Below are 21,008 nucleotides of genomic sequence, written 5' to 3' on the forward strand. Positions count from 1 at the left end.
CCCCCCCCCCCCCCCCCCCCCCCCCCCCCCCCCCCCCCCCCCCCCCCCCCCCCCCCCCCCCCCCCCCCCCCCCCGGTAGCATTATCAATCCCTTTGTTAATATAGTAAAACGTCACATCATCACTCAAAACGTCAAATCATATAAAATCAGTATGAAAAATACTCCTCCCGCATGGTAGAAAACACCTTCCAGATCTGTGTCGAGCAATTCCCCCTTAATCGTCGGGCGATTTCATCTACCAATCTGATGACGCGACCTTCCAGAAACCATTCTCCCCTCAGTGGCTGTAGAAGGATAGCATAGTATGACAATAGCAGTAAAGCACCCGGGTTGTTCTGTTTCAATAGGGCCAGGTAGTCAGGCGAAACGCGCATTGGCCATGAATTAAGAGCATCCCAGATACTCGGCGAAGGTCCGCAAGTCTTGATAAACGCAAAAGCGACTGCCAATTTGACAGCCGAATCGCGGTATATAGAGCATTCAGCGGAGTCGGATTCACGGTCCGGTATGACGGAGAGTAGAGTAATTAGAAGTGGGTCGTTGGGGTCGGCAGTGACGCCGAGATCCTCTCGCCAAAGGGTTGTAAAAGGTGCCAAGGGGCCAGTACTGAGTTCCGTCCAGACGGGACAGAGCATGGAGCAGCCGTTACGCAGTATCTCGATCCAGTTTGATGACGGCGCGTCTTCTGGGTTATCATCATTGCTAAGAAACAATGGTTCGTCGTTGGATTGGGAGCCTAGGGTATAGACGACGAGGAAGAATGCAAAAGCCAACACGGCCTGGCTATTATTACTATCCACGTGCATAGTTGCCCATCGGAATGCAGGGGCTGCCTGATTTTGGTGTCGGATTGACTGGATCGTGTAATATACTCGATTGGGTGGATCGATAAAAGCAAGGTGGATGGCGGAACAGGATAGGATTCCATGGAGTAGGAAGGGGAATTGCGTGCCTAACTGGGGAACAATGATTCGAAATGCATCATCTGTCTCCGGGCCGCATGTGAGGATTTTGTAGGTATGGTTCTGGTAATGATCGAGTAATCCTACGTCGGTTGTGATCAACGGTTGTAAGGGACATGATTCTCCATGATTCGATCTTGAAGCTGGAGTTGTCACAGCCTAAAGGAATAAATCAGTTGGATTGATAGTGGCTGGTGGTCATTATCTTGACTTACGGTACTCGGTAGCCCATCGGAACTGGCAGATGATGACGACGAGATCAACAACGCTGGGTTGGTAAAGTAGCGGAAGGCATTTCCTCGAAAAAAGCTTTGTAATGGCACTGGGTCCCAGAAGCCTCCGTTATCAGAGGCTGCGATATGGTGAACAGTCATCCAGTGCTGCTTCATGCGCTTGGTTGTAACACAAAGATGAGCACAGCGAGCAAAGGAACAGGCTAGCCCATTTTGTATGGGCAGTAAAGGCACTGGGAACTGGGTTTCATCGGGCAAGACGACATCATTAGGTTGGGTCAGTTCAAATCTAGAGGCGTATTCGATGAATGCTCGACGCGATGAATGATGAAGATGGTGGATTTCCTTAAGATGGCGAGCGACAGCACCAGGCTGGATAGCGTAGCTGCAACGCCGGCAGATCAATACTCGATATGTAGGCAGATAATGTAATAGCTCGGGTGGAGTGAGCCCATCCACTGATTTTAAAGTCATGGTGATGATTGCCTATGAAGAGAAACAATCCGCAAAGATATTCTTCGAGTCATTTCAGGGGGCCAAAATCATAACGAGTTAGCTTCTCGCGCTGTTCCAAATGCCAATGAATCACGATACGTTGATCTAGGCGGGATTGGGAATGTTAGTCATCATCTGATCAGGTGGATCCGTTTACGGCAGCAAGTGAATGCGACAGCTTTCTCATTTAGAAGTATAGGAGACTACCTAGGTAAGCACAAAAGACAAGAAGAATTGACCAAGGACAGCACATTACGCATGATTACACAAAAGAATCAAAAAAAGAACCCAAACGTCTTCACAAGAATTTAAATCTGCGACAACACCTTGTCAATGTCAACCACAGGGGCCAACTCGGAGATTGTCTCCTTCCACACCTGTGCCTGGATGATTCTGCCAGAATCACTGTCTCCATATCCTGCAAATGGAGCCTGCTTGTTGTCACTCAGGTACTTGCCATTAGAGGCATCGCCAGCCAACACCGATGAGTGAACCAGGGTACGAGCGCCCATGGAGACAGAGCGACCGATAACTCTCTTCATACCTGCGAGAACTTTCCCAAAGGCACCCTCAGCCGTGCGGTGCAACTCAGAGCCATAACAGAAACCAGGGTTGACCAAGTTCAGAATGGCGCCCGTGGAGCGCTTGGCGCTGGATCGGTTGCGGAACAGCTCAAGGAAGAAGAGCTGGTAGAGCAACTTGGAGGTATAGTAACGATCTCCCATGTCGAAATTGGCCTTGTCATCCAAGACTTGGATAAGGGGAAGTCCCTGCTTGATAGATACCTGAGCCTCGGGGAACTTAGCCCAGGCGGCTGTCTCACTGCCGACGATGGAAATCACCGGGCGAGCGCGGTTGAGGTTGTTGGCAGCCTGTTGATCAAGCACGGGTAATAATAGCAGCGTCAGGAGAGCCGTGCTTAGCCAATTGATTTGGATGCTTGACTCGTGAGAGGTGGGTTGGTTGATGGTGAAGTTGAAGTTGGCAACACCGGCGTTGAGAAGAGCAAAGTCGACCTGAATGTCGGACTTCTTGAGGCGCTCGACAAAGGCGATAGTACTGGCATAGCTGCCTAAGTCCAGCTCCCAGACCTCGACCACGGGGGGCTTGACCGAGGCGGGAAGCGAGGCGAGAAGGGAGTTTCGGGCAGCTTCTCCTTTGGAGATGCTACGGACGGCCAAAATCAAATGGGAGAGTCCAAGGCCGAGAAACTGGGCGGAAGCTTGATAGCCCAGGCCAGTATTAGAGCCTGTCACGATACCTGCCTTACCGCGAAGGGAGGTGGTGGATGGGGCTTTGGAAGGGCAGACCAAGAACTGGCGATAGAGGAAGCCTGGGTAAGAGTTATAGAAAGGCATTTTGCTGAGAGGTTGGAAGGGGAGGAATATGATGAGAATTGAAATTGAAAGGCGTCGCAATGCAGGGTATAAATACTTTCGTCCTTCATTTTCTATGTTGTGCTTGCAACGTTGTCCTAGATGCGTACATGGATAGATGTGGGGGCGAATCGACGGTGCCGTTCCACGCTGTGATTGGTCAGGAATAATTTACACAGAACGGGAGGTGCCGTTCCCAACTTCGCCATCAGAGCTTGAACCCCGGAGAAGCATCTGACTACTAGTAGTCAGACTGTCATGCTGTCGGAATTAAGGTACTGACGGGTTTAATGGGCTTAATGGGTTTAAGGTAGATGAGTCTGACTCCCCTTCTGACTTTTTTGGTGGTTTCAAGTAACCGCTCTTACCCACTGATTCCGTGAGAGATTTTTGATTTGCGAGCTTTCGAAATGGCAGGGATGTCTCCGGTCCATATACCCATTTGAGCAGAAATCTAATCCCGTTGTCCGGCCGGGTACGCAGACATACCTCTCAGGGTTCAGAGCCCCTTTGAGGACTGATGCGTTCATGCCCTATTTTGGAACGGCAGGAAAATTGAATCATATTGTATGTTGTAGTTAGTTACCATTACATATGCTTTAATAATCAAAGTATGCAATCAGTAACTAAAGAGAAGTCTGACCTAGCAGACAAGACAGGTAATGAGACAAGACAAGAGTGACACAGCAACACCACCATCCAAGGAGGTCAGCTAGTAAGCGTAGTCATACAGACCATAGCAATCATCCTTCTATCCTAATAGAACATAGTCCTGTAAACTCCTTTTCATTCCCTTTTCATTCTGTGTGTCGTGTGTAGGTATTCCTCCTGTGCGCTGAGTTCTAACTATCTGATGATTCCGGGTTTCCCCATTCGGTACTCCGTATTGCTGGCAGAACTACCCGTAGGCGGTATGGCACAAAGCATGAAGGCGGTGTAAACTTGCAAACGCCAACCACCTCCAAAAACAGAGATGCAAGAATTTGTATGGTGCCAAAAGCTTCATTTAATACATGGATAACTTGCATTACACTGTATAAAGCGGTGTCAAGAGTGGTGCTAATTAGGGCATTCAAGCATCAAAACACTTCCTAAAAGGGGCTATACGTCTGCGTAGACCGGGATTTGTAAACATACTAGACATGCCACATTTGTGATAGTCATATATTGGCACCATGTGTGCATGATATCCTGGAAGCAGGAATCCATCCACGCACTATCGCATAAATCGGACATTCCCATCACATTTAATAGTAAGTCATACCTCTCTCGGGTTTAATGGCAATACACGAGCCACGAACCAAGAAACTTCTATATATATCCAAATTATGTCTATCGCATTCCTCTATTGTATCATATTTTGTCATCTCGGCATTGACTAGAGCAGTCACACTCGCTGCAATGGCATATTTTAGCTTCTACATGCTTATCTTGGTAGTTAACCCTAATAGGAGATGATATGCATTGATCTCACATTCAACAAGATATATGTACATAACTCCACTACCAGGCTGTCATACCACCATCGACCCGAATATCTGCAGCGGTTATATAGGAGCTCTCATCCGAAGCAAGAAAGCTAGCCACAGCCGCGATCTCCTCTGGCTGCCCGATACGGCCAATCATGATCTTCTGCGTTAAATCCGATCTCCATTGCGGGTCCTCAAGCAAAGGTGCAGTTTGCAGAGTCTGGATAAGGCCTGGTGAGATTGAATTGGCCCGGATACCATGCTCACGCCCTTCCATGGCGAACTAACGTGTCATGGCAATAACACCACCTTTCGTAGCTGTGTGGGCGATAGCCGGCACTCCACGAATTGCAATCCAGCCGTTGGCAGAGCCAACGTTGATGATAGATGCACCTGACTCCTTCAGATATGGCCATGCAACACGAGTCAACAGGTAGACAAGGCTTAACTCCTGGTCAACTGTTTTGTACCAGTCGTCATCCTTGCCGTCATCGAGCCAGCTCATGTAGACCATTGCTGCATTATTGTACAGCACATCGATGCGTCCATATGTTTTTATGGCTAGGTTGACAAATTGCTCGCAGTTCTCACGTTTTGTGAGATCGCATGGGGACATGGATATCATTTCACCACCTAGCTCTCGTACAGCTTTGATGGTTGCTGCGTCGGTCACAGTGTTGATGTCACAGCCGACGATTTTGGCGCCTTCTTCGGCAAACTTGAGGGCTGCTGCACGTCCCATACTACCGCCTGTACCGGTGATAAGACATATCTTGTTCAACAGACGCGGTGCCATGACGATTGCTTTGGGATTAATATATGTCAAGAAAAAAGGATTTGGACGGTGGCATGAGAGTCTTTCTGAGAAGAGAAGAATGTCACAGAGGGCAGGGTAAAGGGGGGGCCGGTTAGCAAGACTAAAAGAACTGGCTGGTTAGTAAATATCTATTTGAATGTTTGCTTTTTCGGGGAACCCAATCAAGAAGACTTTTGAATCTTTTCTTTGTTTGTTTTCCCACATCAAATAAGGACTCCACCGGCTATCGAGCCGGAAACTCAGTAGCTGCATATTGTGGCTGCGATACATGATCGATGGAGCCGATTGCGTCCACGATGGACGATCGGTCCGAATTCGATAGTGTCGATTTGGAATTGTCTGCCAGCGCCTTGTAACCGAGGCTTCTCCTAGTAAGTTAGCTCTTAGTCGACCAATAGCGTACAAAAGAAATAGTATATACCCCTGGATGCCCATGAATATCAACGTCGCCTACTTCCTAAATCAGAACACTAAGCTGATTTGGGGTTTCTAATGCGGATGATTGCAGGTCGGAAACTTCGAGCATTCTTTGGGCTTATCAAGATTAGCCAATATTTCTACGCTCTGGGTGGGCACGAGAAAGCGCTATAGCCAGACCATGTATCAACCCTAGGCGCTGTTCATAATATCGGGGCCTTATATAGTAAGCAAGACAAGCTAGGTGAGGCCGATAGGTGAGGCCGATAGGTGAGGCCGAATAGATGCTTCTGCGGCTCTAACTGGACGTGAGAAAGCACTAGGACCAGACCACACATCAACTCTAGACACATTTAACGCTCTTGGAGATCTATATCATGACTAGGGGAGACTGGATCAAGCCGAGCAGATAGATCCCGCAAGAGAAAAGAATAGCCCTGCACCTGCCTTTTTTCTCTGGTCATCTCTCACTATCATAGAAAAAAGAGGGGTTGTGCAATGCGAGCCAGAGAAACTGCTACGAAGATTTAATTGATGCTTACTTAACTTCAATTGATTTACTCCCATATCGTTTCGTCCCATAGCAGCAAAAAAAAGTGTTAAAAACTAATGGGACGAGCCGGGATCGAACCAGCGACCTTGCGAACTTCAGTCGCACGCTCTCCCAACTGAGCTATCGTCCCATTTGGGATAGAGATAAAAGCTTAATTAATATTATGAATCAAAAACCTTTTGCCGGTGTGGGCTACATACAAAACGACATAGAAACCCACCATAGCCTACGGTTTAAAAATCATAAGAATTAGATAGTATTACAAATGATGTCTAAAAATCTACTCATCTTATATATTTACATCGTTCTCAGGCTTCTTTTGTCTTGCCTCGCCTCGGTTGGTGCTGATTCGGATCTCGTACACGTCAACAGTACAACAAATCGATACTATCCGAATTATCCGGTTGACTAATATGAAGAATATATATTGTAATAACTAGTTAAATAAATCGGGTCCCATATATGGCTCCATAGAGCAGGCCACCGAATCAAGGATCCATATCAAACTCCGGATTGACCCACGAAGGCTGTGGTGCTTTTGCACGCATCCAAGCCCCAAACATATGCAGACCACCAAACACCAAAAACCCGCCACCAAGTACAATAAGTCCTTGGGCAGTGAATGTCCAAGTCCAACCGGAAGACGCTTGCCAATTGGCAATGAAGAACTACCAAGAAGTCAGTTATCAATATCTAAATAGCTCATTATCAAGGTGGATTGGACAACATACCGGATTGATAAAAGCACTCAGGTTCAGAAATACGGCGTAGAAAGTGATCACGCTCGTTGTTTGTAGTGGGTAGCAGTCCACAATGTAGCTGCTGGTTACAGTATTTCCGATCTGGATACCAGCGGCAACTAGAGGATTGTCAGCACTGCGTCGAATGCTTTATGATATAATCCGGAAGATAGAACTCACATAGGAAGAATGCCACCTGGCCTACCATCCAGTGGTAGTTTTTGTCGATACTGATTCCCCAAACAACCAACCCAACTATAATAATTATTATTATCAGTAGAGTTCAACATATAGTCTGGCAAGTCAAACACACCAGTGGTGATCAATATAGCCGGGTACGCCAGCCACAACCGCATCTCCGGAACGCGGATATTGCCATTCCTCTTCGCCAACTTCTCGACAATAAAGTCACTTAATCGCCCAGAGCACCCAATCTCCGAGAGGACAGTCCCAAGAAATAGCCCAAGGAACAGCAGTCCCTGGATCAGAGGTGTGTAGTTCGGATACGCTGCCGGTACCATCGTGATAACAGATAAAACCCACCAGTACCAGACGAAGCTGAATCCGACAACTGCGATAACCACTGTGGATAATTGGAACGTCAATACAAACCGAGTGATGGAGTCCCACGGCTTGGGATGGCGCATTCCGGGAATAGGACGCCAATTGATGAAAGGGAGGTTCTTTGTGCGGCGTAGCTCGGAGGGTAGGGTCTCCGGAGACATGGATGTCGCCGTTTCGTCTCCTGCTATTTGCTTTTCAACATCACTCGGGAGAGCTTTGTTGCCGTCAAGACGGGGCATTTGCTGAAGCATCTTGTTGCGGGGGTAGAGGGTCTCCGGCATGAAGAAGAGTTCGAGAAGTAGTAGTGTTGCAAAGAGGATTGCGTTGAACCAGTTTATCCATGGGGCACTGACGAGATCCAAAAAGCCGCCAACTGGTGATAAATCTTAGCTTTTGACGCATGGTGGTTTGAACTGTCCGAACAACTTACAGGTAGGACCTAGAAGCAGACCAGCATCAATTGCTAGAACCCACAAGCCAAGCTTCTGACCACGCTCATAATCATAGAACAGATCGGTCACTTTGTCAAACTAGATGTCAGATACAAATCTTGTCTGAAGGTGATGATTGAGACATACCGACTGCCATTCCGACTGTAGATGCTGGGCTCACTCCAAATCCTTGGAAGAAGCGAGCAGCCATATAGCCCGAATAGCTATCAGCTCCAGCAGCCCCAATGGTCGAGGCCAGTGATATGGTTGTCCCGACTAAGAACACCACCCTTCGGCCAAAGATCTCACCAAGGGATGACCATATGAGTGGTCCGACGGATAATCCTAATGCTGGCACGGCGACTGTCCAGTTGACTTGCGAATAGTTGATCGAGTATTGATCTTGAATCTCTGGAAATGATGGAACTGTGGTGGTTGTGAGGTATGTGAATAGGAAATATCTAACAAGGGTTAGCAAGATGTCAGCAAGACGTAGATTGTTTTCTGGCAATGTCGAGCAATTCCCGGAGCTGATTTGGTACATACTTGAACATAACGATAGATAGTATGCCATTTTTCTGGAGGCTTGACCAATTTAATGGATCTAGGGGGTCTGATGTTGGCTGGGGGTGAAGTCTGATTCCGTTCTTGTCGACGGCTGCATTGTGAAGGACTTGAGTGCCCTCCATGGGAGTATTGGTTGGGTCGACATCGTCGTTTTGGTTGTCTTTTTCTCCAAACTCGCGTTTGTCATCGATTTCTGTTGGGCAAGATGCCATCTTGTAGACTCTTGCGTTTGAATACGTATCCAAGAGTATATAGGCCGGCAGATGACTATGATATTAGAGCCCGCCTTGATCTGGGAGATGATATATATAAGACATATATACTAGATCTGTCGATTATCTGTTGCCATGTGCTGAACCAAGCTTTGGCTGTCTATTGGTCGTGCTGCCGGGGGGCCCGGGGTAGAATCTCGGAATCTCCTGATGAAAGGGCCTAGCTGATAAGCACCGCATTAGGGTTTCTATAATTCCACGAAGCACGTTTCAGCCTATTACATCTAATGAGCCTCGGATTGTGAAAGCCATGGCACTGCATACTATTATAACCATTGTTTTGATTATAAAAGTCGTCCTTACCTTAAGGGAAGTCATATCATCTCATTCATTAGGTATACAACTAAACAGTCAAGTTACAGTCAAATTGTGGCCATTCCCTTCTTGCTCCTTTCTGTGTACACAAACCATTAGAATGGTTATTTCATAACTATCAGGATTATCATTGCTGCAAAAAGCCCGCCACTATCAAAGTGACAGGAGTGCTGAGGACGTTGTCTGCATGCACCAATCAAACTGGCCAGAGACGATGATAAGAGGCGAAAGATAAGGCGCTCTAGTCAACTTCCACTTCGAGGCAACAATTAGAGAACATCAGTGGACTTCCCCGTGTTAGAGATCAAGACTAGATTGATCTATTCGATCTCATTCTCCAATCTTGAAGCCACAGAAGTGTTGGCTCTAACATGTTCGCGTGTTGTATACCGAATACCCTGCCGCGTCGAACCGTCCGGTATCGGACTTGGACTTGAGATACTCGACCAACAGAAAAATACACATGTCATGGCGATTATTGCTTTGATTATCTCAATCATACTGGCTATGTATTATGTATCCATTGTTGAATACACATGTAGCGAATTTTCGTATTACTGACTGGTACCAGATATTCGTGCATATACAAACTCCACGCTGGCCGTGGCATAATCTTGAAATAAATTCACACTTTCCGAATCGAAAGCAGTTTGCTAACAGGAAGTATTTTCGCTTCTTCCAACTCCCTTGCTTAACAAGTGGAAGAACTCACACCGTACTGTGCCCCCACTTCCTAAAAACCATCACATATTGAAGCCGGAGCCAAATTTACTACGAAGCACATATCGCCAATTCCATCATGCCCAACCCCTCCAGCAATGGAGGCTCAAGTCACCAACCAACCGAGTATACTTCCCTCCTCGCCAAGCCCATCGACAATGGACCACCATTGCACGACTCCGAAGATGAAAGTCCATTCTCGCGAGCCCTCATCCTCGCCGAGTTCTGGCTCTTGCTGAAAGACTCAACTCCCGTAATCTTAGCCTACACTCTGCAAAACAGCCTTCAAACAATATCGGTGTTGATCATCGGTCGCTCATCACCGGAGAACCTCGCCGCGAGTGCATTCTCGCAGATGTTCGCCATGGTTACGGGATGGATGATTGCTTTAGGAGGTACCACGGCTATGGACACACTCGCCTCCTCCTCCTTCACGGGAAGCTCCAACAAACATGACTTGGGAATTCTGCTTCAGCGGGGCTTCTTGGTCCTGGGTCTTTTTTATATACCCGTCGCTATCTTGTGGGCTTGTTCAGAGCCTGTCTTTTTGTTCCTTGGGCAGAGTCCTCAACTCTCACACGACAGCGCGAGGTTCTTAACTTGTTTGATTCCTGGGGGTTTGGGATATATTTATTTCGAGGTTATGAAGAAGTATCTGCAAGCTCAAGGTATGTTTGCACGAGATTGATCCGGGTATGGATACTAACATGACCATCATATAGGAATCATGCGAGCTGGAACATACGTGCTGCTAATTACCTCACCATTAAACGCCGGTCTCAACTACCTATTCTGCTACACATTCAAGATCGGCCTCTTAGGCGCACCTCTCGCAACGGGAATCTGCTACTGGCTCTCATTTGCATTGCTAGTTCTCTACGCACGCTTCATCAACGGCGCAGAGTGTTGGGGCGGATGGTCGCGCGAGGCATTCCAAAACCTTCGCACCTTTGCACGACTCGCTCTTCTAGGCATTGTGCACGTTGGAACAGAATGGTGGGCATTTGAGATCGTCGCTTTAGCAGCTGGCCACCTGGGTACTGTCTCGCTCGCTGCTCAGAGTGTCATTATGACAGCCGATCAAGTTCTCAATACGATTCCTTTCGGAATTGGAGTCGCGACGTCCGGCCGCGTTGGTAATCTACTAGGAAAACGAGATGATACCGGTGCGGCGCGCGCGGCGCATACCTCTGCCGTGCTGAGTATGGTTTGTGGTGGCGTTGTGCTAGCTGTTCTTATCGGGACGCGGGATCACTTTGCCAAGATCTTCAATGATGATTCGGATGTTGTACGTCTTACGGCTGAAGTCATGCCGTATGTGGCGCTTTTCCAGATTGCCGATGGGCTTAATGGGAGTTGTGGGGGGAGTCTGAGAGGAATGGGACGGCAGCATGTGGGTGCTCTGGTTAATTTGGTGAGTTATTACTGCGGTGCATTGCCGTTAGGTATCTGGCTTGCGTTTCATGGCTGGGGACTTAAGGGTCTGTGGGTTGGGCAGTGTATTGCTTTGTATTTGGTTGGAGTGTTTGAGTGGGTTATTGTTGCGCGCAGTCGGTGGGATGTGGAGGTGCAGAAGGCTTTCCAGCGCATGGATGTACATGAGACTCTGGAGGATGCGATTTGAAGGATAGTAGATATTTGATTGGCTAAAGAATTAGCTATACATAGAGTTTGTCATCTCAATTAGATAGAAATTGAATTGTTCTTGGCGTTTACAAGTCCGCTAGATGCGAAGTATTACAACACATCACAGATGCGTCTAACGGTTGTACTGTGAACAGCATCGCATTCAATAATACATTACAATATACTATACTATACTATACAACATCCCTATTAATATCCTCCGTTGTCGGACAAGCACACTACCAGATGCTGGATTTAGCAGATCGCCAGCCACCAATGACGACCGGCCGATAAGCCATCGCATATATTAATAACCCTAAATACATCCCCAGTCAGTTATCTTCCCCACTAATATTTATCTCACGTTCCCACTCCCAAGGACTTCCCTTTTGGGACGGGATAGCTTTGCCTTGCATGATGTGCCCTTAACCGCATCCCCCACCAACCGAGGCTCCACCTGACGTCGGTTCCTTAAAGGGAAGTTACGGGGAGCGGGGAGGATAAACGCTGCCTACCAGTGGCAAAGGACTTTCTCTTTGTCTTGTTTTCCCGAGGTTGACTGCAATCTTGAGCTCATGAGTGCAGATAGTACGATTGCCGAGTTCCTGTCAATCGTGTCTGTATTAGGGCAATAACGGTAGTGGATTACTATCGCGTGGCAAGCTGGAACGTAGAGAATAAATATCTTAGAATGGATGACTACATATATCATGGAAGGCCCTGCATTTTAGCACTATATCCAAACGACTTGTATTCACTTTGACACTTTCAAGTTCTTCTCTACATAAATTTGAGTCTTGATATCACAATGATTGCCTCCATCGCGGGCTTGGTTGTCCTCTCTGCTCTGGTCACAGCTCATGGTAACCATGACCAGTCTCAGTCCCAGCTTGCTGGTCCACACGAAGGACTCTGGTACAACACACTCCCAGGAGATGGCGGCAAACAGGTGAGCAACCCCTTTGATAACATTTCAACTCAAACGAAGCCATTCACTAAACGAACAAGGCCGACTCCGTATTCTCCGGAATCACAACTTTCGGCCGCCTGCCCTATTTCCCATGCCTGGCCAGTGATGCCGAGAAATACGACATTGCCTTCTTAGGTTAGTCATTACCAGCCGATCGAGACTATCTCATACAATGCCCCTACTCACATATCTACCGAACAGGTGCTCCCTTCGATACCGGAACCTCCTACAGACCCGGTGCCCGGTTCGGACCTAGCGGTATCAGACAAGGTTCTCGCCGCCTCAATCTCTAGTATGTACCAGCCCGGGAGACAGAGATGGTTATGCATGGCACGAACAAGGCTGACGAAATTATCCTTTTAGCGGTGGCTACAATGTGCCTTTGGAGGCGAACCCGTTCACTAGCGATATGCGAATTTTGGATTGTGGCGATGTTCCCGTTACTTCGTATGTTTGCGTTCGACGGGAGATACAAAGACAAGAAACTAATCCGACATAGATACGACAACGCCTGGGCAATCAAGCAGATCGAAGAGGGACACAACAGCATCCTGATGCGCAAGCCTTACCTTGATGCTGATAAACCCGGTCTTTCGCGTGCTGGCAAGACCCTTCCTCGTGTTATTACCCTTGGTGGTGATCACACCATCACACTGCCCTTGCTGCGGAGTATCAACAAGGCCTATGGGCCTGTCACTGTGATTCACTTTGACAGTCATTTGTGAGTACTCTTAGCATTACAGCATGGACGATTAACTAATTTGATTAGGGACTCGTGGAAGCCGAAGGTCTTCGGTGGCTCTCCTACTCAGGTTGCGGGTATCAATCACGGCACTTACTTCTACCATGCGGCGATGGAAGGATTGTTGAAGAATGATACCAATATCCATGCTGGTATTCGCACGACCCTATCTGGTCCTTCCGATTACGAGAACGATGGATACTGCGGCTTTGAGATTGTTGAGGCGAGAGAGATCGATGTTATCGGTATGTTATCTTGTCGCTTCCAAGGTTGGCTCTGTACTAATGATTGTCGACTTTAGGAACGGACGGTATTATCAAGAAGATTCGCGACCGTGTCGGAACTGAAAACCCCGTTTATCTTTCTATCGATATCGATACTTTGGATCCTGCTTGTAAGTCTTGTCGGAGATGTCTATTGTGGGTTGTCGGTCGCTAATAATACAATCCAGTCGCACCCGCTACCGGCACACCAGAGACTGGCGGTTGGTCCACGCGCGAGCTGCGGACGATCATCCGTGGTCTTGACGGCTTGAACTTCATTGGTGCGGATATCGTTGAGGTTGCGCCGGCTTATGATACCAATGCGGAGTTGTCGACAATGTAGGTTGCTTTGAGTGGTGGAAGATATAACAAATACTGACTTTTCTACAGGGCTGCCGCTGATGTGCTTTATGAAGTCCTTACTATCATGGTCAAGAAGGGCCCGTTGACTATTGGGGAGTCGTCTCATGAGCTCTGAGGGCTGGTGGAGCTGGTGGGTATGTCATTGTGGTGTTTGGGAGCACGGACTTCAGGCTTTGGTGTAACGAGTATTGGTTGAGGAGAGAAAGAGAACATCGGAAAGGAGTTTTGCATGTCAAAGACCAAATTGAAAGTGAGACATGATGATATGGTGGCCGAGGCATGTTCTTGTCCACGATGGCAGTTACTATATACAATGTAATTAGATTGCATTGAAATGAAATAAAATGAACCAATGATTTTACCGTACCCCATCTGGACACGCCCGAGAAGTATAAATCTTATTGCGATGTTGTATGTTCAATCAAGTCAAAGGGATCCTTTGGTATAGCGCCTTGCAACTCCCGATGCGGTAAGAGTCCGGCCCAACTCTATGCCATTTTATTAAGATACCCTTTTGAAAGAGCGCATCTTTTGGGCAAAAATAACTGCGTGACCATAAATATTTGCTAACAATTAAAACGGGGAAATTATCAATTTGATAAAAAAAAAAACAATGGGACGAGCCGGGATCGAACCAGCGACCTTGCGAACTTCAGTCGCACGCTCTCCCAACTGAGCTATCGTCCCATTCGGGATAGGAGAAGATCGCCAGGTTGATACCATGATTAAATAATACAGGATGGTCGCTTTCCTAGGGTTCTAAACGGCATCTACGAATGCAATGGATAACCATCTCGCAGTACACGAGTGCCTATTATAGGTGCATCCTAATATCTTTGAATACTACCGGAAGATATTAACTTAGTAACTCAATCTACTAAGCGATGCAATGTATGTATTAAGGCCTGAGAACCATAGAAAGACGTAGGAAAGAAACCGTTATATATATGCAGTTGGTGCTTTCAACACCAGCAATATTCCTACACGAGCTCATGCAGAAATAAACACAGACTGTCCGCCAAAATAGGTAAATACAGTATAGTTATGCCATAGCGGGGTATCACATAAGCTCATCATCGTCACCCATATCGATCAACTGCGTATGTACCAGCGTTTCTCCGATCACAACCAAATATATATTGTAACCATTGCGGCGAGTGCCAGGCCATATAACCTTTTAATGAACCTCGGAATGAAACTACAAGTAAGTGGACATGATTACAAAAATATGACCATGGACCTCGTATGACTTCAATGTATATATTCAACCCTGCGTTTGAATTGGAAATATATTTTGAACCGTGGATAGAAGGCAATTAGTTTCGTGATTATTCAAATAATAACTAGTCATATAGCAGAACCGAGAGGCACAAATATGCATATGCCTATTATGAAACGAATGCACACACGCTTTAGAGGGCTGAATACGACTTGAAGAGGTATCCTGCAAGTCTGAAAAGCCGTACAGATGATATTCGTAGTAGTAAAGTATGATACAAGGTCTTAGATACTCAGGAGGACTTAGGAGAATCAGATAAGAAGTCATAGTTGCCTTTAGTTTCACTAGTTCTTGGCTCTACCATAATCTTCATCAATTGGAATTCCAATACTGAAGATGACATCATCCCAGATGGGACGATAGCTCAGTTGGGAGAGCGTGCGACTGAAGTTCGCAAGGTCGCTGGTTCGATCCCGGCTCGTCCCATTAGTTTTTGCTTGATCTTTTTAAGATCAATCGACGTGTGATGTCCGATCTATAAGCCTCGATTTGACGAGAGAAGATCCCTATGCACGCGGGTGGCTAGTTAGAAAGAGCACAAGCAACGGAGGTAGTATCAGGAAGCATTTTGAGTTCGGCAACAAGTTTCTATTAGAAGTGAGAACCGTAAGTCGACGTCTTGGCCTTATTTATTGATAGCTTGCTGTAGACGTTGGATTAAATGGCGCACAAGATAGTTTTGGCGAAGTACCTCGACAGAATTGGGCAAGCAGCTGGGTGTGCAGACGATGAATGTGCGGACCTGGCTTGGGTCAATGATGTAGTCATTGACTGGAGTAGAATGTTAGAAGCTGACATCGGATACGGAGTATATATAGGGACTTAGGATTAATGGAAGACGGGGTCGTTGTCGGGATCGGAACGAGGTGTGAGCCCAGCGTCAAGACCTAATCCCCTAAAATAACTATGGAAAGAGAAAGTAGACCGCAAATCCCGAACATAAACAATAAACATAGCAGTAAAATTGACTACATGACTATGACCAAACCGAAAAGCCACAGCGGGTATAGAAAACACTTTCATTGATCACATTGCCTCAGAAGACAGGGATATCACGGCCACCCCTCCATAGGCAGCGGTACACCGTCCCATTCGTTGCCCTGCGTCGCAGGAACACTGACCTCCTCCTCGCAAGTCCCATTAAGTATCTCATCAGCAGCACCACCCCAGCCCATAGACTCAAGTTCTCGAACAAAGAAATCACGCTCTTCCTCCATCATAGACGCACCCTCTTCACCGCCCATGACATCCTTGTACTGGCGCAGATGCCACCAGTGCGTAAGACCACGAAGTGCCTGTTCCAACGGCAAAGCCTCATCAACCTCAGCATCGACATCAGAGCCAGCGAGCCAGTCGTCGCGCAGCTCCGGGCGGCAGTACAGGTAGATAGCGGTAATGACGCGCATGTTACCCTGGCGCCATTTGCGGCCGCAGTAGGGGACCTGGGATTTGAAGAGTTTGAGGGTGTAGAAGCGGAGATACGGGTCTGGAATCTTGAGGCCCTTGCGGAGAATGTTGCTTGATTTGTACTGCACTAGTAAGAGGCAGCGGTGGGCTTTGTTGCGCGTGATCTTTTGCATGATGTGTAGGTAATTGATGGCGGAGAAGAAGTTGCGGAAGGAGAATACTTTGATTGGTTCTTTGGGGAGGGGCGCGGTTGGGTAGCCTAGTTCGTCGACTTCGGGGCGTGTCGGTCCGTTGAAAATATCCGCTAGGGATTCCTCTTCGGAGAGACTTGCCATACTGCCGTTTGCCGTTGGGTCGCGGTGGCGGGAGATTGGGGGTGGCATGGCTTCGTCTTCACTTTCGGTGTCGCCACCGGAGTTTTCATCGGATTCCAAGGGGAAGTCCGTGTTGTTTTGACAGAACTGGAAGAAACTAGTTTTTGTGTTAGTGAGCGAGCTAGCGAATGAGATTGAGTAACCTACGATAGATCTTCCCGGTCATTCTTATTTGCCACCGTTTGGTCGACGTCTTGGTGTGCGAACATTTTGAGAATCAAGGGGATATAGTTGGAGTCGAGTAGCAGCTGTGTCATGTATTCGAATTTCAAGATATCTTGATGAGTTAGCGGCAGATCAGTAAGACAAAAACACCCAGATTTTAGACTCACGAGATCGCTTAAACCACTTAAGGAGAAGTAACAGAGTTCCAGACACGGCTTTACCGGTGATCTCGCGAAGTCGAATGTTGTCTAGCTCATCGATGGATGCATCGGAAAGGAGATTGTGAGAGCCGTTCATGGAATGACCGTTACTAAAACTTATGTTAGAACGAATTCCTTGTTATTGGAAGTGTCTGAGCTCACCTCATGCCCTGCGTAGTCTGGCTAGTAGCCTGACTGACCACTGCGCTGACATTTGTCAAGATGATTTTCAAGAATACGATGGTGATGGACTGAAGGTGAGATAGAGTATGGGTCTGGTAAACAGTAAGCGAATGTCGAGATTAGGTCTCGAAACCGTACACTCACATAAAACGAGTCAACCGCATCCAGGCGCCGCTGGATATCAGGATCATCTGTCTCCTTCTCTGCTGGCTTCGGTTTAGGCTCGGTCTTCTCCTCGTCACCCAAATTCTCCTCGTCACCTAACAAATCTAGATGTTCGAAGTCATCTGGCAAATCATCCGAAATGTTGTCAGGGAAGTGAGCAGCGTCCTCGGAATTCCAGCCACGGTCGTACTGCATAAAGTGTTCACGCTCCTGCCAAAGCTGTCGCATCGCACGAGTCATTTTCACATGGGTCGAGAAAAGCTTTCCGGCTTCAATAATTGACGCAGGAACATCACTGCCTTCCCATTTCTTTCCAACCAAGGCATCCTGGCGTTGCGTTGTGCCCTTCCCGCCAATGCTGTTGCTAGAATCATCCAGAGGAGGGTACATGAAGGGGAAATTCTGGTTGGTCTGATAGTTCTGTTTCTTCCCAGCTTTCCCTCCTGGTCCAGCGGGAGATGGCGGTGGGGACGGCGCCGGGGTTGCAATATGAACGGCCTGTTGAAGGATAGAGCCATTTCCACCGGAAATCGAGGGGGCAACACCACAAAAGATACCACTGGACGAGTTCATCTTGGCTGCATTGTGTGGAAGAGGGGGTAGAATAGAATTGTTCTCTAGTTCTAGCGGAACGACAAGTGGCGGAGGGTTGTAAGCTGGGTATTTGGAAGTGATTTCCTGGCGGAAGAGATGATAGTCCAGAGGGGAGGCGTATAAGAATGGTGTCCTGCGTTTGGCATCATCCTTCTCAGAGAAAACATCAGGCTCTAGTACTTCCTTTGCGCGCTTTAAATCTTCGATACCGCCAAAGACGAGAAGCAGCGACTTCCACAACAACAGCAGGATCCTGGTCAGCGGAATATTGGCAGATTCGTCCCAGCGCAGTCGAGCGATAATTTCAACAATAGAGACCAATAGATTGGGATTGGAGCTGGTCAGTGCATCGCGGATTGAGCTGCACTGAGGGTCGCGCGCCTGTTGCCTGCGACCTACTTCTACGGCGAAGTATAAGCTTGTGAGGACCAAGTTGGCCTCACGCTCCGGGGCCGCAATATCGCCAGGGTTAATTCGCTCGTAATCAATGTCACTAGTGTCAGATCCGAGTGCTGAGCGGGTCTTATCAAAAAGGCGACACATGTACTGTACCAATGCAGTAACGCCCGAGCATTCCTCGAGAAGGGAAACATTCTGTTCGATGCACTGAATCTGCATTGACTTTAGCAGTGGCGTTTCGGCTGCTGACTCGGGATTTAGATCAGAAGGATAGTCGGGTGCCACTCTCCCACCGCTAATACCCCATACACCAGTGACCACATAGCAAATGGTTTCAAGGGCCTCCAATCGCGCGGAGACTTCAGAAAGCTTCAGATCCTCGAGCATCCGAGTAATAAACGAACGACGTAAGTCTTTAGAGGCCTCAAGCCAAGGCACCCCGGGCGTGTCTCGCTGGCGTCGCTGGCAAAAGGTAGGCCATTTCTTGTTAAAAGTCCCTTTCATGCCCATCAACATGACACGATCAAAGGCGTTATACTGGAACCACTCGTCGAGCTCATCGGGGAAAGATTGTGCATCGGCATATTCAAAAGCATAGGCTGGTTGCTCGATCTTGGGCATTTCACCCACAAGCTTCCGCAACTCCGATAAGCTCAGAGAGCTCGCACCCCGGTCCGTGGTCTCCTGAACGGGAGCTGGAGGGGGCGGCTGCATCGGAGGAGGTGGAGCAGAGCCTTCACGACGAAGTTCAGGTCGTTTCATAAATTTTTCGGGCGCAGAGAACTCCGTCTCAGGAGCGGGTGCGGCTTGCGAGGCCTGTTCCTGGCGGAGCCCCTCAGCGACCTCCTCCAAGAGTTGGTCGTCTGAAACTGGCGAGATATCGGTCCCAGTTTGGTCGACCTCATCCGCCTTGACAATATGATGCTCCTGCATAGTGGATTCGGGTGGATCTGAAGGCGCGTCCATCATTGGGGACTTGTTGAGTTGTTGTGTTCCTGGCAGAAAGTTGTTCGGTGGATCGATCACCAGGGTACCAACGCTCCATACATCAGTGAAAAGAGCGAAAAGAAGGAACGAAAATTAGACGAAACTCATGTAAATGGACCACTACACATTTTGTAAAGTCTTCGCAATGCACGAGGGGTGTGGCTGCGGTGTTGATGCGGGAGGCCAGCTGACACGTGACCGGACTACAAAGCCATTGTGTACGAGATTTACGAAATAGATAGAAAGAGTCAGAATATAATTGATATCAGGCAGTTAAAATCAACAGGCAGGTGTCCGCTCGCTACTATGGTAGTATACGCTAAAAGGGGCTATCCCTTACTCCGACTTCTTCCCACTGAGGCCGAGACGCTTCAACCTCTGAGACTCCCACCGTTGCCAGCCAGCCTCAGCCAAGTCTTCACTTAAGACGAGATCACGGATTCTGACTAACCGGGACACAGTGCTTTCCATGGCCCATTCGATCAACCCACTGCTTCGGAGCAGGCTGGTGACCATGAACCAGCCGCAGGCGCATACAAATCCAGCGGCACAGCCAGCAAGGACTTGTCTCGGGGTGTGGTAGTTGAGGTAGACGCGACTGGCAGCGACACCTGCAGCTCCGATGCAAAGGCCTAGCATGACCAGGACTCGTAATAGGACGGCAACATTGGGGTATGAGCTGGCGGAAGCTTGGCTGTGACGGAAGAGAAGGAAGAAGGTGAGGTAGACGGAGAAGAAGGTCATGAATTGGGCGTGTGAAGATGGCATTCCATATCCCTTGCCGAACATTTCTGCGAATTACACGTGTTAGTTTTGGAAGGTACCCAGACGACATCGCCGACTTACCCTTCGGTCGCTCTTCCTTGATGAAACGTTTGAGGACAAAGTTCAAGGCTTCACAGCCCATCTGCCCTACAAACATCAGGATAACTTCCACCTCCCTTGTTGACCAGATCAAGGTTGCATAGGAAACGCATAGTGCCTGAGGAATCAGGGCTAGCCATGCTGAGGCAAAGGACAGTCGGTCCTCAGGGTTCTAGAAACATAGTCAGTGGCAAGTCAACAGAGATATGATGACATAACTAACGTAGTGGACATGAGTCAGAGACAACGACGCCAGCGGAGTGTCTCCCATAATGAATCAAAAGAGTGAATGGAGGGAAGTTCGAAAGTTCCAGAGACCCCTAAATTCGGGAGATTTCCATTTCAGGGATATCCCGATGCCAAGCCTTTTTCCCTTATCGGCGATAAGCAGATTGGGCAGCGGGGACTTCCAGGGCTTTTCGACTTGGCGAATTATTTTTCCTTCATATCTTCAGGCATCCGAGGGGATTTGCCATTCTTTTTGGGGTTTTTGGT

At 48.0% G+C, this 21,008-nt stretch overlaps 8 protein-coding genes across 8 annotated transcripts; 2 read left to right on the forward strand and 6 right to left on the reverse strand.

Moving 5' to 3' along the window:
- Positions 1-147: 147 nt before the first annotated feature.
- LCP9604111_6978 (transcriptional regulator family TF) lies at positions 148-1,670 on the reverse strand (the record flags this gene model as incomplete). Its single annotated transcript, XM_039074958.1, has 2 exons — positions 148-1,122; positions 1,179-1,670. 2 exons carry the CDS (start codon positions 1,668-1,670, stop codon positions 148-150), a joined length of 1,467 nt encoding a protein of 488 aa, XP_038926980.1.
- A 329-nt stretch (positions 1,671-1,999) lies between these two features.
- LCP9604111_6979 (uncharacterized protein) lies at positions 2,000-3,049 on the reverse strand (the record flags this gene model as incomplete). Its single annotated transcript, XM_039074959.1, has 1 exon — positions 2,000-3,049. One exon carries the CDS (start codon positions 3,047-3,049, stop codon positions 2,000-2,002), a length of 1,050 nt encoding a protein of 349 aa, XP_038926981.1.
- Positions 3,050-4,570: 1,521 nt separating this feature from the next.
- Positions 4,571-5,332, reverse strand: LCP9604111_6980 (SDR family NAD(P)-dependent oxidoreductase; the record flags this gene model as incomplete). The annotated part of the gene is made up of 2 exons (XM_039074961.1): positions 4,571-4,767; positions 4,825-5,332. 2 exons carry the CDS (start codon positions 5,330-5,332, stop codon positions 4,571-4,573), a joined length of 705 nt encoding a protein of 234 aa, XP_038926982.1.
- Positions 5,333-6,811: 1,479 nt separating this feature from the next.
- LCP9604111_6981 (uncharacterized protein) lies at positions 6,812-8,837 on the reverse strand (the record flags this gene model as incomplete). The annotated part of the gene is made up of 7 exons (XM_039074962.1): positions 6,812-6,991; positions 7,055-7,182; positions 7,244-7,318; positions 7,377-8,000; positions 8,058-8,147; positions 8,206-8,519; positions 8,605-8,837. The coding sequence occupies 7 exons, from the start codon at positions 8,835-8,837 to the stop codon at positions 6,812-6,814; spliced, it is 1,644 nt and encodes a 547-aa protein (XP_038926983.1).
- Positions 8,838-10,011: 1,174 nt separating this feature from the next.
- Positions 10,012-11,556, forward strand: LCP9604111_6982 (MATE family efflux transporter; the record flags this gene model as incomplete). The annotated part of the gene is made up of 2 exons (XM_039074963.1): positions 10,012-10,600; positions 10,655-11,556. 2 exons carry the CDS (start codon positions 10,012-10,014, stop codon positions 11,554-11,556), a joined length of 1,491 nt encoding a protein of 496 aa, XP_038926984.1.
- Positions 11,557-12,366: 810 nt separating this feature from the next.
- On the forward strand, positions 12,367-14,011 carry LCP9604111_6983 (agmatinase; the record flags this gene model as incomplete). The annotated part of the gene is made up of 9 exons (XM_039074964.1): positions 12,367-12,507; positions 12,567-12,663; positions 12,730-12,820; positions 12,892-12,975; positions 13,028-13,249; positions 13,298-13,515; positions 13,572-13,664; positions 13,722-13,872; positions 13,924-14,011. The coding sequence occupies 9 exons, from the start codon at positions 12,367-12,369 to the stop codon at positions 14,009-14,011; spliced, it is 1,185 nt and encodes a 394-aa protein (XP_038926985.1).
- Positions 14,012-16,227: 2,216 nt separating this feature from the next.
- Positions 16,228-19,628, reverse strand: LCP9604111_6984 (FAR11/STRIP family protein; the record flags this gene model as incomplete). The annotated part of the gene is made up of 5 exons (XM_039074965.1): positions 16,228-17,053; positions 17,104-17,233; positions 17,289-17,431; positions 17,484-17,596; positions 17,649-19,628. The coding sequence occupies 5 exons, from the start codon at positions 19,626-19,628 to the stop codon at positions 16,228-16,230; spliced, it is 3,192 nt and encodes a 1,063-aa protein (XP_038926986.1).
- A 357-nt stretch (positions 19,629-19,985) lies between these two features.
- On the reverse strand, positions 19,986-20,784 carry LCP9604111_6985 (phosphatase PAP2 family protein; the record flags this gene model as incomplete). The annotated part of the gene is made up of 3 exons (XM_039074966.1): positions 19,986-20,440; positions 20,496-20,685; positions 20,737-20,784. 3 exons carry the CDS (start codon positions 20,782-20,784, stop codon positions 19,986-19,988), a joined length of 693 nt encoding a protein of 230 aa, XP_038926987.1.
- Positions 20,785-21,008: the final 224 nt, after the last annotated feature.

The sequence above is a fragment of the Penicillium roqueforti genome, assembly GCF_015533775.1.
Source record: "Penicillium roqueforti strain LCP96 04111 chromosome Unknown scaffold_20, whole genome shotgun sequence".
In the NCBI taxonomy this organism is placed as follows: domain Eukaryota; kingdom Fungi; phylum Ascomycota; class Eurotiomycetes; order Eurotiales; family Aspergillaceae; genus Penicillium; species Penicillium roqueforti.